Source organism: Oncorhynchus tshawytscha, linkage group LG11 (assembly GCF_018296145.1).
Source record: "Oncorhynchus tshawytscha isolate Ot180627B linkage group LG11, Otsh_v2.0, whole genome shotgun sequence".
NCBI lineage: Eukaryota > Metazoa > Chordata > Actinopteri > Salmoniformes > Salmonidae > Oncorhynchus > Oncorhynchus tshawytscha.
In genome coordinates, this window is record NC_056439.1 from 32383007 (window position 1) to 32400162 (window position 17156).

A 17156-nucleotide genomic window follows, 5' to 3' on the forward strand; every position below is an offset into this window, starting at 1 on the left:
AAAGACTGGGCTGAAACATGTAGAATTTGTATATTTCTAGATGCAGGCTTGCTGAACTGGTCTCACCCAACTCTGCTTCTGCTACTAATGAAACTGGTTCACCACCCAGTCAAACAGAGGGTGAGTGAAGCACAAACTGTGGAGGCATGTGTCAGCTAGCTCAGCTGGCAGGGTGAAATTGAGCGGGAATGGGGGCGGCCAGTTGTCCTGCAGCAGGACTTGAGGAGGGCAGATAGGAGGTCCACATAGAGGACATTCCAATCCCGGGACACTCCGCTGTGCAATGCACTGTTCCAACATTGTAATTTGGACTAAAAATATTGTACTTTTCGCTTTCCTTTTTTTCTAAATACTGTGGGTTCTTTTTTCAAATCCTGTGGCTCACCAATACGGTCCGTTCCCCCTATCAAAGCGTGCATGTGCTGGACCTCTCATTAACTTTGTGTCAATTTAAGAATATATACTGATCTGGCATGCCATGACAACATTGTAATACTTTATGAGTCCATTTAACAGGTCGCTGGCTGCTCACACTCAAAAACACAAGATGTCATAGAGTTACTTACTCTAGTCCTTACGAAAGCCATGACGCGTGTCTGCTGTCCCCCCATGCTGCTATCTCCAAAGTCCTTTATGGGAAGACGAATCTTGCGCTGACAAAGACAAAAGTATTCTACTTTATAATTAAGTTTGGCATTCAGACATACAGTAACCTACAGTAAGTACTACTATAGAAAATGATGTACAGTATTCTGATCATTTGCAGTGTTTTGATGGATCTGACACTTGGGAGCTCACTACTTGTACTTATTACACACTGTGTTTACGGTATGAGTCAAAACATACACCATACCTTCATGATCCAATTACAATGATTTCAGAGGACAGCCATGGTCTGACAAGTTCTGACCAATGGAGGTCAAATGACTAATGTGAGCTGAGCTGCAAAAAGCGAAACTAGAACTGTTCAGTGGTTGTGGTTGAAAACCATGATAAAAATTATATTTTGTTTCATTGACATCTGTTCATTTTTTGTTGTTGATGAAATAGTTGAGAGAAACAGTAACTTGTAAAGCAAGGTAATTGGTAAATAATATAAAAATCTATATGAGAAGTTTCGTTAGCCTATAGGGCTTTAGGGAGGGAGGCATAGACCTACAGAAATGAGGCGGCAGTATGACACAGCACATACTAGTCAAAGGTCCAATAAGAAATCCTCAGTGGTGGCCTATCTTAAATACAACTTTTGATGTTTTGTTGCAACTTAAACAAATGCTTTAAAGCATGAGAGGTGACCCGGGCTTTGTAATCCAAGCCTTGCAATCTATTATTAATATACCGCAATGTTACCCTCAGGAATTTCATGTTTGTGGGTGTCCTACCCCAAAACTCTATTGAAGAGACCTAAACCTTGTCATTACAATTCCAATGATAATGACAGCTTCGAAATGCTCAGGGTTATTTCAGTTCTCTACTCCCTGTCATAGCAATTAGCTTTAAATTTAGTCCCCAAACTCTGCATGATGCCAGTGCAAAAAGATATATTCTAAAATTTACAGTAACTACACCCTGAGATTTTATGATATACTTTTTTGTTCAATGTTATGTTAAATATTGTTCCTTGGGCACCCTCCAGTTTCCCCAAAAAGCCAAATTTGGAAGCCAGTTCAGCAATGTGGGCTTTGGATTCAAATGACCTGCAATAACTTTACATTGTTTATTTCAGTTGTTTGAGGTTCTCAAAATCTGCAAAGTCAACAAATGTTTTGTTGTTGAATTTGTGGATTCTCCGCAATTTATGTAATCCACAAAACATCTGTGTGATCCTGATGGCTGCGTAACCTGTCAGAGGTCCAAGGTTCTTCCCAGGACATAGAACAAAATTCCTCTTAGAAGGGGTGCAAATGTCATTCCATACCAGGGGGTTCACCTCATTCCACATAGACCTATGAACAGATCCTTGTGTCATTCGGAAAGTATTCAGACCCCTTGACTTTTCCCACATTTTGTGGAATACCCCATAATGACAAAGCAAAAACAAGTTTAGAAAATGTTGTACATGTATAAAAAAATATAAAAAACAGAAATATCACATTTACATAAGTATTCAGACATTTTACTCACAACTTTGTTGAAGCACCTTTGGAAGCAATTACAGCCTTGCTTCTTCATGGGTATGATGCTACAAGCTTGGCACACCTGTATATGGGGAGTTTCTCCCATTCTTATCTGCAGATCCTCTCAAGCTCTGTCAGATTGGATGGGGAGAGCCGCTGCACAGCTATTTTCAGGTCTCTTCAGAGATGTTCGATCGGGTTCAAGTCCTGGCTCTGGCTGGGCCACTCTTGGACATTCTGAGACCTGTCCCGAAGCCACTCCTGCGTTGTCTTGACTGTGTGCTTAGGGTCGTTGTCCTATTTGAAGGTGAACTTTCGCCCCAGTCCAAGGTCCTGAGCGCTATGGAGCAGGTTTTCATCAAGGATCTCTGTACTTTGCTCCGTTCATCTTTCCCTCGATCCTGACTAGTCTCCCAGTTCCTGCCGCTGAAAAACATCCCAACAGCATGATACTGCCACCACCATGCTTCACCGTAGGGATGGGGCCAGGTTTCCTCCAGACGTGATGCCTGGCATTCAGGCCAAAGAGTTCAATCTTGGTTTCATCAGACCAGAGAATCTTGTTTCTCATAGTCTGAGTCCTTTAGGTGCATTTTGGCAAACTCCTAGCGGGCCAACATTTGCCTTTTACTGAGGAGTGGCTTCCGTCTGGCCACTCTACTATAAAGGCCTGATTGGTGGAGTGCTGCAGAGATGTTTGTCCTTCTATAAGATTCTTCCATCGCAACAGAGGAACTCTGGAGCTCTGTCAGCGTTACCACCGGGTTCTTGGTCACCTCCCTGACCAAGGCTCTTCTCCCCCGATTGCTCAGTTTGGCCCCGTCTGCCAGCTCTAGGAAGAGCCTTGGTGGTTCCAAACTTCTTCCATTTAAGAATGATGGAGGCAACTGTGTTCTTGGGGACCTTCAATGCTGCATACGGACAGTTCCTTCGACCTCATGGCTTGGTTTTTGCTTTGACATGCGCTGTTAAGTGTGGGACCTTATATAGACAGGTGTGTGCCTTTCTAAACCATGTCCAATCAATTTAATTTAACACAGTTGGACTCCAATCAAGTTGTAGAAACGTCTTAAGGATGATCAATGGAAACAGGATGTACCTGAGCTCAATTTCGAGTCTCATAGCAAAGGCTTGTATTTCAAAAAACCTGTTTTCGCTTTGTCATTATGGGGTATTGTGTGTAGATTGATGAGGAACATGTTTTATGTAATCAATTTTAGAATAAAGCTGTAATGTAACAAAATGTGGAAAGTCAAGGGGTCTGAATACTTTCTGAATACACTGTATATTGGACATATTCCCAGAAGCAGAAAATGTTCATGTCTTTCTTGATATTCATGCAAAGGTCTGTTGATGGGATGTTTATGCATGCATCGTAAATTCATTAGACCCTAATCTATGGATTTCACATGACTGGGCAGGGGGGCAGCCATGGGTGGGCCTAGGCCCACCTACTTGAGAGCCAGGCTCACCCCCTGGGGAGCTAGGCCCAGCCAATCAGAAAAAGTTTTTCCCCCAAAAAAGGGCTTCATTACTGACAGAAATACTCCTCAGTCTCATCAGCTGTCCGGGTGGCTGGTCTCAGACGATCCCGTGAAGAAGCCGGAAGTGGAGGTCCTTAACTGTCATGGTTACACGTGGTCTGCGGTTGTGAGGCCAGTTGGCCATACTGCCAAATTCTTTAAAATTACGGAGGTGGCTTATGGTAGAGAAATGAGCATTCAGTACTCTGGCAACAGCTCTGGTGAACATTTCTTCAGTCAGCATGCCAATTGTACGCTCCCTCAAAACTTGAGACATCTATGGCATTGTGTTGTGTGACAAAACTGCACATTTTAGAGTGGCCTTTTATTATCCCCAGCACAAGGTGCATTTGTGTAATGTCCATGCTGTTCAATGGGCTTCTTGATATGCTAAACCTGTCCGGTGGATGGATTATCTTGGCTAAGGAGAAATGCTCACAAACAGGTAAGTAAACAGGGAAGTAAAGATCTGGGATCTTTTATTTCAGCTTATGAAACATGGGACAAAAACTTTACATGTTGAGTTTATATATATTTTCAGTGTATATTATGTAATTCTATGGTGTGTAACTTAGCCCTTAATTATGACTCTCAGTTCAATTAGATTACACATAAATCATTGGACAAATGTGTTTTTTTATAAGGGGGTGTTTTGTTAAGAGCTGATGCTCAGTTTAACATTAACACGCTTGCGGTATGGTTTTCGAACCATAAGAACCTTATCTTTCACATCAGCGAAAAATGAAAAAAACAAAAGGTTAAATTCACACACAATAGTGGCTGCTGAGGAGAGAACAGCACATAATAATGGCTGAAACGGAGCAAATGGAATGGCATCAAACACCTGGAAACCATGTGTTTGACGTATTTGATACCCTTCCACTCCAGTCATTACCACAAGCCCATTCTCCCCAATTAAGGTGCCACCAACCTGCTGTGATACACACCTTTATAGGGTTAGGATTTCCATATTTCCATGTTGCAGTGCTTGTTCACAGAAAACAGACAGAAGACAGAGTGGACCACCTGTGCTAATTAACTATCTGCTTCTCCAAACATCTGTGTGTAAACAGAAGACAGATGTGACAAAAATACAGTTGGCTGCAACTGTGTTTAATCCAGTTAAAACAGTGTGTATTTTACATTTGTGAAATGTTTTTGATGTGATATGAAATGAGAGGGATTTATGTTTCTAGAACCATAGCGCAATTGAGAATCAATTCAAGATTAGATGGATAATTTTCTGTTTTGGCTTCCAGAACCATTTCGCCAATAAAGGAACAAGGCCCTTGGACTATAAGGAGTAACGTTAGGCTCCCTTTAGTTAGTCCATTGTAGAGCTCGCCAGTTTGTAGTCCTCAAAAACAGAAATTAGTTACCTCTGGTTGGTTCAGCCATTCCTATGCAGAAAAGGAATAGGGAAAGATAGGGCTTTGGGATAAACACCAAAAATAAGGTCCGAGGTTAACACAGGTTTAGGAGATATTACACGTTCTATGTTCTATGAGATAACATCAGTCAGTTAACATGACCTTTATGAATTATGAGGCCTTCAGGTGATTTAGGCTATGTGCGGCAGGTAGCCTAGTGGTTAGAGCGTGGACTTGCAAGATCGAATCCCCGCGCTGACAAGGTAAACATCTGGCGTTCTGCCCCTGAATAAGGTAGTTAACCCACTGTTTCGTAATTGAAAATAAGAATTTCTTCTTAACCGGCTAGCCTAGTTAAATAAAAGTGCGTTTTCTGACTAAATAAATGCTTCAAAATTCACAAAAAGTTATGTTAGCTGATAAAGATTATTGCATAGACCAAAAGCATTAGAGCTCCCACGTCACATGACTTCTTTTCAGCATTTATCAAAAAACCTTACTAGTTAGTGCTCTATAGAGATGGGTTGCCTGACAACGTTACGAAAAAAGCGTCCATGTGGTAGATGGTGCGTTCAGGACAACTGGGAACTCGGGAAAATACGAAGCCAAATCATGCCGTCAGTGATCTTAAAACTATTTTTCCCAGTCAGAGCTCGTTTTCATCCCGAGTTCCCAGTTGTCTTGAACGCACTGAATTCGGATATGTTTTAGTGTGATTGCATACTCAGTCAAATTTAGCTAGAATAGTTGTGTATACTGTGCACATATGACATTACTTGTTTTTTGTTGTTGCATATAACATTAGACCTGTTACAGGTGATTTTGACGTAGGCTGTGAGCATGTCCACACACAGCCAGTGCCATACGACAGCGTTTCTATGGTAACAAAGTTGTAAACACGATTTCCCCAGTGCCTTGAAGTGAAGCTAACCTAGCTAGCCTATACGTATCCCATTCATTCTTAACAGTTAAATTGTAGTATTCGAAACAATGCCCAAGAAGAAAGGAAAAAATGGAAAGAAAAGTAAAGGGTAAGACATAATTTTTTCTTTGCGTCGTTATCGCTTGAATTGGCTAACGTTAGCCATGTTAGCTACCTGTAGCTCGTTTTACGCACTGTTTGTGTAGCTATCTAATTTACTACAATTCTTTGTCCAAATTGTATGTCTAGAAAAGGAAAAAAAGAAGGCAAACATGAGTCAAAAGCCGATAAAGAGTCTGACATTGAGAAGGCAAAGGCCAATGCTGCTCTTTGGGAAGCCAGGCTGGATGTCACTGAACACTCGCGCGTGGAGTACCGTGAAGCTACCCGCAGGTTGGCACGAGCCAATGAAGAGCTCACTAACCAGCAGTATCGTGCAGAGAAGGACACAGTTGACATAATTGCCTTCTTGAAGAGGAAAGATGCTGAGAAAGAAGAAAAGGTTAACTTTTATACCCAGATATTTATAATATCCATAATTTATTGTCTTTGGGGGGTTTACTAGCATTGTATCGTTGTATTATTTTTTTATATATATATATATATTTTTTTTTTACAGATTACAAGGCTAGAGGGACAACTTAAAAGTAAAAAAAAACAAGCCCTTGAAGAAAATGAACAACTGGTAAGTATTTAGTCTTTGTGAAGGAACAAACTTGGGTAACCTTCCAAGTAAGTCTTCCATAATTTCAAAGAACAGGGAGTGACTAGACAGTTTACAAAAACAGGTCAGAAATGGACCAGGAACATTAGCATGTTTTACTAAACATGCTGACATCCCTGCCCAGCATTGTAGTCTATCTAAATCATATTCATTGTCCTGCAAGCCTCAAGGGTATACATTGTTTGTCTGATGTCATGTACAGCATCTAAAAAAAAGGTGCTGTATTGTGTCTGAACAAGTGTTGTTTTTAATCAGGCAGTCCCTATGCTAATTTATAGAAAAAAGAAAACAAACTAAGAAACAACCCCTAAATTTCCAGCCATATGGTCTAAAATGATGGTATATGGTAATGCCATGCAGCTACAGAAAAAGCGTAATTAAAATGTACATGGTCTCGAACATACAAACTAGTTTTGATATATTGTAGCCTAAGTTATCCATCCCTCATGTGTCATATGGATTGTTTGTGGTGGTGTGCAACTTTATTTACGTGTTAATTTTGACAGTTGATCTCTACAGACAAAATTACATCACATTGATTGAGTAGCCTAGTGGTTAGAGCGTTGGACTAGTAACTGGAAGGTTGCAAGTTCAAATCCCCAAGCTGACAAGGTACAAATCTGTCGTTCTGCCCCTGAACAGGCAGTTAACCCACTGTTACTGTCATTGAAAATAAGAATTTGTTCTTAACTGACTTGCCTGGTTAAATAAAGGTAAAAAATCTGTTGCAATGGTTTAACAACAAAGAAATGTGCCGCTTTGGCAAACAGCTGTTTTCCATTTCTTACTTCACTGTGGTAAAAAGCTTTTGAGAAATAAAATAATCTTGGTCTGGACCAACTAAAAAAATCCCTATTTTGCATGCTACTGTCACATATGCCTATGTAGTACTAATTCTGGATATAAATATTGTTGTGGTTGAGCTAAAGACGTGATTTCAAGACATGCCCCTCAACTCCCTTTGCTCATTGTGAAGTGATAAAATGGTTCATCTTGAAAATTGACTTAGCTAATGGAAACCATTGCATTAAAAGCACTCAAAGAACGTGAGCGCAGTAGCTTTTGTCTCAAAGTAGTCTGACATGTGAGTCTGAATGTTGGAAAAAGTCAGCCAACCAACCAAACAACTACACTGAGTGTACAATACATTAAGGACACCTGCTATTTCCATGACAAAGACTGACCAGGTGATTCCAGGTGAAATCTATGATCCCTTAATGATGTCACTTTTTAAATCCACTTCAATCAGTGTAGGTGAATGGGGAAGACAGCTTAAAGAAGGATTTTTAAGCCTTGAGACAATTGAAACATGGACTGTGTATGTGTGCCATTCGTAGGGTGATTTAAGTGCCTTTGAACTGGGTTTTGTAGGAGGTGCCAGGCACAACAGTTTGTATCAAGGACTGCAATGCTGCTGGGGTTTTCATGCTCATCAGTTTCCCATGTGTATCAAGAGTAGTCCACCACCCAAAGGACATCCAGACAACTTGTCGCAACTGTGGGAAGGAAGCATTGGAGTCAACATGGACCAGCATCCATGTGGAATGCTTTCAACACCTTGTAGAGTCCATGCCCTGATGAATTGAGTCTGTTCTGAGGGCAAAAGGGGGGATGCAACGTCAATATTAGGAAGGTGTTCTTAATGTTTTGTACACTCAGTGTATATCATCAAGAGTTTCCTGGATCAGTGCCATATTTTCATTGTGATTGAAACACTGCATTAGAAAAAGAAAATAGAGATGCATCCATAAGCAAAACTTAAGCACAAATCTGGCCATTTGATGATGGAATGGGAGCTTTCTAAAGAAAGCTATTGATCATTTAATTAATCCCTGTCGTAATTTTATAGAATGGCATTTATAGAGATATCTAAAGAATATCAATTAGGCATAACAATATAATCAAATGGTTGGTAACCTATAATTGTGTCATTATATACATGATTGTGGGTGCATGTTTTGCTTGCCTTCAATAACTTGTGTACTTAGCAGCAGTTACATAGCAGCACAGCATAGCAGCAAACTCTGATTTCAGCCTCTCTGACTGATCTGTTCCTGAAGTTGGGTTGGGTTGCAAAGGCCATACTTCATCTGAACATTTTGATTTTCTTCCCAACTATTATAAGTGGTTGTTTTCCTCCTATTCCTGGAAGCTATGGTCATTTTTTTTCAGATAATCTGAATCGATTCTATTTCTGAAATGGCAACTGCCATGTCACATACAAATATGAAGTGGATACACACTTAGATGGTGTACATTCTCAAAATGTTCATTGTATACGTAGCTAACAATATTGGTGTATACACTATTTACACCTGCTGTATAGAGTTACATTATTTTCTATGTCTTCAAAATCCAAGATATGGAACTACAGTTGAAGTTGGAAGTTTACATCCACTTGGGTTGGAGTTATTAAAACTCGTTTTTCAACCACTCCACTAATTTCTTGTTAACAAACTATAGTTTTGGCAAGTCGGTTAGGACATCTACTTTGTGCATGACACAAGTAATTTTTTCACAAGTAATTTTTCCAACAATTGTTTACAGACAGATTATTTAACTTATAATTCACTGTATCACAATTCCAGGGGGTCAGAAGTTTACATACACTGAGTTGAATGTGCCTTTAAACAGCTTGAAAATGATGTCATGGCTTTAGAAGCTTCTGATAATTGACATCATTTGAGTCAATCGGAGGTGTACCTGTGGATGTATTTCAAGGCCTACCTTCAAACTCAGTGCCTCTTTGCTTGACATCACGGGAAAATCAAAATAAATCAGCCAAGACCTCAGAAAAAGAATTGTAGACCTCCACAAGTCTGGTTCATCCTTGGGAGCAATTTCCAAACGCCTGAAGGTACCACATTCATCTGTACAAACAATAGTACGCAAGTATAAACACCATGAGACCAAGCAGCCATCATACCGGTCATGAAGGAGACGCATTCTGTCTCAACACCAAATGTAGACCTCCACAAGTCTGGTTCATTCAAGATGCTGGAGGAAACAGGTACAAAAGTATCTATATCCACAGTAAAACAAGTCTTATATCAACATAACCTGAAAGGCCGTTCAGCAAGGAAGAAGCCACTGCTCCAAAACCGCCATAAAAAAGGCAGACTACGGTTTGCAACTGCACACGGGGACAAAGATCATACTTTTTGGAGAAATGTCCTCTGGTCTGATGAAACAAAAATAGAACTGTTTGGCCATAGTGACCATCATTATGTTTGGAGGAAAAAGGGGGAGGCTTGCAAGCCAAAGAACACCATCCCAACCGTGAAGTACGGGGGTGACAGCATCATGTTGTGGGGGTGCTTTGCTGCAGGAGGGGCTGGTGCACTTCCCAAAATAGATTGCATCATGAGGTAGGAAAGTTTTGTGGATATATTGAAGCAACATCTCAGTCAGGAAGTTAAAGCTTGGTCGCAAATGGGTCTTCCAAATGAACAATGACGCCAAGCATACTTCCAAAGTTGTGTCAAAATTGCTTAAGGACAACAAAGTCAAGGTATTGGAGTGGCCATCACAAAGCCCTGACCTTAATCCTATAGAAAATGTGTGGCCAGAACTGAAAAAGCGTGTGCGAGCAAGGAGGCCTACTGTACAAACCTGACTCAGTTACACCAGCTCTGTTATGGAGGAATGGGCCAAAATTCACCCAATTTATTGTGGGAAGCTTGATGAAGGCTACCCGAAACGTTTGACCCAAGTTAAACAGTTTAAAGGCAATGCTTCCAAATACTAATTGAGTGTATGTAAACTTCTGACCCACTGGGAATGTGATGAAGGAAATAAAAGCTGAAATAAATCATTCTCTCTACTATTATTCTGACATTTCACATTCTTAAATTAAAGTGGTGATCCTAACTGACAGGGAAGTTTTACGAGGATTAAATGTCAGGAATTGTGAAAATCTGAGTTTAACTGTATTTGGCCAAGGTGTATGTAAACTTCCGACTTCAACTGTATATGATTGGTTGTTGCAGGTTGCAGAATACACTCTTAAAATCAATGAGCTGGAGGAGAAGTTTGAGAAGAGATCCAATGAGTTCAGGATGATCCAGGGTGAACTGAAGACTATCAAGGAGTTTCGGAAAAAGAAAGCCCAGATGGAGCAGGAGCTCAATAGTGTGAGAACAACATGGACAGAAATCATGCTTGACACCCTGAAGTACCACTCTTGATTGTGTAGTTCACAGTTCTATCAATGATCATCAACTCTCTACTTTCTAGATTAAAGAAAGCATGTACATTGCAGACAGAGAGCACAAGGAAAGCCTAGCTAGAATGGAGCACAAATTCTTCAGTGAAAAGGTATGATGATAGTTTCAAATTGACACATTATTTTGTACATGCACTTACAGTTCCAAGGAGGTGTAAAATAAACTTGGGGAAAACTAGGATTGCGCTAATCAAAAAGTATTGGATTAAATGGGTAAAGATGTTCAGGTGTAAAAGGCCTAACTGATCAATAGAGAGGCGGGAGAGAAACCGTGAGTACTGTGTGTTCCCTTGCAGGTTCGCCTAGAGAAAGAGGCCGAGCAGAGGATCGCCCAGCTGGCTGAGAGGGCCCACAATGAAGCCATTGTGTGAGTGTCTCCGCTGACCAATTACATGCTAATTTTATTCTTCAAACTGCACCTTCAGGTCAAGGAAAAAAAGAGGCAAAATACATCATTTGTGAGGGAAAACAAGATTATTATCTTGACCACACCACTTTGTCTTCTTCAAGATAGTAGCGTATATCACCTAAGCCAATGATGACATCCCCAGCAGTTCCAGAATGCCTTGCAGGAAGGGGGTTCTGGTTTGGAGCAGAGTGTGGGGAAGACCTATGTGCTATATAAACTCAGCAAAAAAAGAAACGTCCCCTTTTCAGGATCCTGTCTTTCAAAGATAATCATTGTAAAGGGTTTAACCACTGTTTCCCATGCTTGTTCAATGAACCATAAACAATTAATGAACATGCACCTGTGGAATGGTCGTTAAGACACTAACAGCTTACAGGCGGTAGGCAGTTAAGGTCACAGTTATGAAAGCTTAGGACACTAAAGAGGCCTTTCTACTGACTCTGAAAAACACCAAAAGAAAGATGCTCTGCTCGTCTGTGTGAACTTGCCTTAGGCATGCTGCAATGAGGCATGAGGACTGCAATAAATGGCAATGTCCGTACCGTGAGACGCCTAAGACCGTGCTACAGGGAGACAGAACGGACAGCTGATCGTCCTCACAGTGACACACTACGTGTAAAAACACCTGCACAGGATCGGTATATCCGAACATCACACATGCGGGACAGGTACAGGATGGCAACAACAACTGCCCGAGTTACACCAGGAACGCACAATCCCTCCAAATCAAATCAAATCAAATTGTATTTGTCACATACACATGGTTAGCAGATGTTAATGCGAGTGTAGCGAAATGCTTGTGCTTCTAGTTCCGACAATGCAGTAATAACCAACAAGTAATCTAGCTAACAATTCCAAAACTACTACCTTATAGACACAAGTGTAAGGGGATAAAGAATATGTACATAAAGATATATGAGTGAGTGATGGTACAGAGCGGCATAGGCAAGATACAGTAGATGGTATTGAGTGCAGTATATACATATGAGATGAGTATGTAAACAAAGTGGCATAGTTAAAGTGGCTAGTGATACATGTATTACATAAAGATGCTGTAGATGATATAGAGTACAGTATATACATATACATATGAGATGAATAATGTAGGGTATGTAAACATTATATTAGGTAGCATTGTTTAAAGTGGCTAGTGATATATTTTACATCATTTCCCATCAATTCCCATTATTAAAGTGGCTGGAGTTGAGTCAGTGTGTTGGCAGCAGCCACTCAATGTTAGTGGTGGCTGTTTAACAGTCTGATGGCCTTGAGATAGAAGCTGTTTTTCAGTCTCTCAGTCCAAGCTTTGATGCACCTGTACTGACCTCGCCTTCTGGATGATAGCGGGGTGAACAGGCAGTGGCTCGGGTGGTTGTTGTCCTTGATGATCTTTATGGCCTTCCTGTGACATCGGGTGGTGTAGGTGTCCTGGAGGGCAGGTAGTTTGCCCCCGGTGATGCGTTTTGCAGACCTCACTACCCTCTGGAGAGCCTTACGGTTGTGGGCGGAGCAGTTGCCGTACCAGGCGGTGATACAGCCCGACAGGATGCTCTCGATTGTGCATCTGTAGAAGTTTGTGAGTGCTTTTGGTGACAAGCCAAATTTCTTCAGCCTCCTGAGGTTGAAGAGGCGCTGCTGCGCCTTCTTCACGATGCTGTCTGTGTGGGTGGACCAATTCAGTTTGTCTGTGATGTGTACGCCGAGGAACTTAAAACTTACTACCCTCTCCACTACTGTTCCATCAGTGTGGATAGGGGGGTGTTCCCTCTGCTGTTTCCTGAAGTCCACAATCATCTCCTTAGTTTTGTTGACGTTGAGTGTGAGGTTATTTTCCTGACACCACACTCCGAGGGCCCTCACATCCTCCCTGTACGCCATCTCGTCATTGTTGGTAATCAAGCCTACCACTGTTGTGTCGTCCGCAAACTTGATGATTGAGTTGGAGGCGTGCGTGGCCACGCAGTCGTGGGTGAACAGGGAGTACAGGAGAGGGCTCAGAACGCACCCTTGTGGGGCCCCAGTGTTGAGGATCAGCGGGGTGGAAATGTTGTTGCCTACCCTCACCAACTGGGGGTGGCCCGTCAGGAAGTCCAGTACCCAGTTGCACAGAGCGGGGTCGAGACCCAAGGTCTCGAGCTTGATGACGAGCTTGGAGGGCACTATGGTGTTAAATGCCGAGCTGTAGTCGATGAACAGCAAGACACCCTCCTCGCTCATGTGGTACACTTCCTGCAGGCTCATCCTGACATGACCCTCCAGCAAGACAATGCCACCAGCCATACTGCTCGTTCTGTGCATGATTTCCTGCAAGACAGGAATGTCAGTGTTCTGCTATGGCCAGCGAAGAGCCCGGATCTCAATCCCATTGAGCACGTCTGGGACCTGTTGGATCGGAGGGTGAGGGCTAGGGCCATTCCCCCCAGAAATGCCCGGGAACTTGCAGGTGCCTTGGTGGAAGAGTGGGTTAAATCTCACAGCAAGAACAGGCAAATCTGGTGCAGTCCATGAGGAGGAGTTGCACTGCAGTACTTAATGCAGCTGGTGGCCACACCAGATACTGACTGTTACTTTTGATTTGACCCCCCCTTTGTTCAGGGACACATAATTCCATTTATGTTAGTCACATGTCTGTGGAACTTGTCCAGCTTATGTCTCAGTTGTTATGTTCATACAAATATTTGCACATGTTAAGTATGCTGAAAATAAATGCAGTTGACAGTGAGAGGACATTTCTTTTTTTTACTGAGTTTAGTTCTAAAGCCATATGAGGACAGACTAGGGATATACTTTGAATTCTGTGTTCTTTTATGGTCTATAAACTCTCTTCAACATTGACACTGAATGTGGCATTTATCATCGATTACTTGCCAATTGTAGACTTAAATCCTTGGCCATGTATAAAGTTGAAATGCACGTAACCTGTGTTTTCAGACAGAGCTGACATTGACCCAGTTTGTCTCAATTTGGTGACTAAGAGAGAGTGACTCAAAGGAAAATTAAAACCAGATCCTTCCCAGCATTATAAGCTTGGAATTTAACGTCACTTATAATTTTCTCTCGTCTACTACATCACCAGACCGCTCCCTATCCCGCCACCAAACCCAATGCACCACCTTTATGTTGTCGAAGTTACTTTAGACTGACAGATAACAGAAGTGGAAGTGCCAGTTATACCTCAGTTTGGCACCTAACATGAAAAACTGTACATTCCTTGTTTCCTAAACTAACAGTCAGTTGGATGATGCGTCACGCTCAGTGTTCAAGGAGAACGTTCGTCTCAGCGAGGCACTCAGCTGCCATATGAAGGAGGTAGATGACCTGAGGAAGATGACTGTGTCATTGGCTGAGGAAAACACCTCCCTGGCACTGCATAAGGTACACTGGTACCATGGCACATCAAACAGAGCAGTGGGCATTTTCATGTACTGGCAGCGCCTGGACAAAACCAATAAATTGTATTTATTTATGTGGCAGATCTCCTGTGGACATAGTATTAGTAGATGGTAACACAACATAGTATTTTAGATGGTATTTCCCCTGTTTTATTTATTTTTGGTGACCCCATGTTTGTTTTGCTTGCGGCCCCTCTTTCCCCTTACCTCCACAGTACGAGTCAGTATCTCGTGGTTTTTTTGCACTGTTTCTCTAAGGCAAATAAATACAGTTTACCATAATCTCATCCCTGACTATGTCGATAAAGCAACGATACTATGAAGTCACCCCAGCTCAGTATTTCTTCCAATCATTCTTTCATTCTCAATCCTTCTTCCATTTGACAGTTAAGCCCCGCAAAACATGATCCATTTATCAACATGCCATTTAATGTCTTTAATGAATTACGTTACTTTGGAGAATGCCTTATGTATATTTTCATTATAATCTCAACCCTATTTTAAGACTAACCCCTCAATCCTTCCTATATTTTCCACCCATAGGAGACCAGTCAGCTGATGATGAAGGAGAATGTGTCCCAGGTAAGGGCCCAGAATGAGGAGATAGCAGAGCTTAGGGGGAAGGTGGGGACCTTGGAGCAAGCCCTGGGGCTCATGGTGGGGGAGTTTGAGAGAGACAAGGAGGAGACGCAGAACCGAGCCCTGGTCAGCACCCAGGCCGGCCAGGTGGAGCTGGATAAGCTGCAGAAGGTGCTGGCCATGAGGGAGAAGGAGATGGGGCGAGTGAAGCGGCTGGCACGCAGCATCGTGGAGCAGCGCACAGAGCTGGAGTGCTTCTTTCAGGAGGCTTTGGGCCAGGTGAAGCAAGAGATCCAGGCCAGCCGGTTGCAGTACAGGCAGGAGGCCCTAGAGGCCTACCGCAGGAGGATGAGTGAGGCTCGGTCAGGCAAGAAGGAGTACCCCCGCATCCGCACCTTCCACAAAACCCCTCACAGCAGCAACAGTGTCTATACCGACCTGGAAGAGGCAGAGAAGTGGTAAGGCCTGCATGTGGTCTTTACCACCACTTACCATACATTTCCTCATTGCTATGGTAGAAACTGTTCCTACTTGGAAATCTATTTTTCCACTACACTTGTGTTTCAGGAATAATCTCCAGAGCAACAAGGTTGACATCTCTGAACTCACATGGGAGCAGAAGGAGAAAGTGCTTAGACTGCTGTTTGCCAAAATGAACGGACAGAAAGCAAGGTAACAGCTAGCTACTACATTGTGTGGGTCCTGTATTGTCTGCCAGCAGACATGCTCATTGTTAGCTTCCCTATTATCTCATTTCTATTTCTACTGCGTTCTGTTTAGAATGATACCATCAAATTGGAATCATTAAACATGAAAACGAAACCCCTAGCGCAATAAAGTGTTGAGAACAAAACACAGTGACACCATCAGAAGCATGAGCTGTGCTGCAGTCTGGGAGAGGGCCTTTATTTGTGACTCCTTTTTAATGTCTTAAACAGCTCTTTTCTCAGCAAAAGAGGATACCATAAAACATCAGTTAGGTTTAAACCAATTTTCTTTTCCGTCCAGCGGCTTAAAAAGAATGAAGAAAGAGTCTGGGCACAATAGTAAAAATAGGGCCGGCCACAGAGTCGTGTGCTTGAAAACAAACATCTGGCCACGCAGATTTGCCTTCAGGCTCTTGGCCCCACTTCATGCGCACAAGGGGTTTATTTCGTTTTTGAACGCCTGTGGTCAGGGGACCGCCGGCAACATGATTTTCAAGTTGAGGACAGGGGATCTGAATGTATAAGGGGGTATTGGAGGGCAGAGATGTACATTCATGGCAATGTCAACATTATCCTGGATTCTAGCCTTGCAAACATACATCATTTGGAAACGTAGGATGAATTTACAGCAACCCAGTAGAGTATGAATCATGACCTGATGTAACCCTTACAAGGCCTTTCTGCAGTCAACAGCTAGAGAGAACAGGTGCCACAGTATGGTAAAACATGCCTTTTTAAAATGTACAGCATTTCAATGCAACTCTGCAATTTATTTAGCAGGAAACTGAGTCAACCTTTGGCGTTGTCTGCGTCCCCAGAGAGGAATCAGAACAACATTGATCCCGGGTAAGACACAAAAAGTTTCCTGATTGTGGTTTATCAGACCTTGTTGATTGTTTTTTGTTACATAATGACATGTCTTGCAGAATTACAGAGGAGACATCCCATGTGACCTTCATCACCCAGGCACCTTTGTCCAACCTGCCCTCGAACCCCAGCGCCCTGCCGGATATCCAGACCACATGACCTATCCGTGCAGTGTTAGTTGGTCTGAGAAATGTGCTGGTCTATATGAAGTGTCTCCAGAATTATGTGGATGGTTATGTGAAAAATGTGTCTATGGTATTTTCTCATTGTCATGAATTGAAAGCTTGCTTGAACTTAGATAGACAGGGTGCAAACAGGAGA

At 42.3% G+C, this 17156-nt stretch overlaps 1 protein-coding gene across 2 annotated transcripts; it reads left to right on the forward strand.

Moving 5' to 3' along the window:
- Positions 1 to 5834: 5834 nt before the first annotated feature.
- LOC112233182 (basal body-orientation factor 1-like) lies at positions 5835 to 17153 on the forward strand. Of its 2 annotated transcripts, none has more exons than XM_024400631.2 (11): positions 5835 to 6041; positions 6182 to 6434; positions 6552 to 6617; positions 10646 to 10789; positions 10893 to 10973; positions 11178 to 11248; positions 14521 to 14665; positions 15226 to 15719; positions 15829 to 15933; positions 16746 to 16814; positions 16895 to 17153. In XM_024400631.2, exons 1-11 carry the CDS (start codon positions 6001 to 6003, stop codon positions 16992 to 16994), a joined length of 1569 nt encoding a protein of 522 aa, XP_024256399.1. In that variant the 5' UTR covers positions 5835 to 6000; the 3' UTR covers positions 16995 to 17153. The 2 variants fall into 2 exon arrangements, with proteins under 2 accessions (XP_024256399.1, XP_024256400.1); XM_024400632.2 differs by having other exon boundaries at positions 16749 to 16814.
- Positions 17154 to 17156: the final 3 nt, after the last annotated feature.

What these genes read in the sequence shown, in the direction of transcription:
- LOC112233182 (XM_024400631.2), top strand. Translation starts at nt 6,001, where the DNA reads ATGCCCAAGAAGAAAGGAAAAAATGGAAAGAAAAGTAAAGG. An exon ending in ATGCTGAGAAAGAAGAAAAG is followed by an intron (nt 6,435 to 6,551) that starts GTTAACTTTTAT and finishes TTTTTTTTACAG; the next exon opens with ATTACAAGGCTAGAGGGACA. An exon ending in ACAAATTCTTCAGTGAAAAG is followed by an intron (nt 10,974 to 11,177) that starts GTATGATGATAG and finishes GTTCCCTTGCAG; the next exon opens with GTTCGCCTAGAGAAAGAGGC.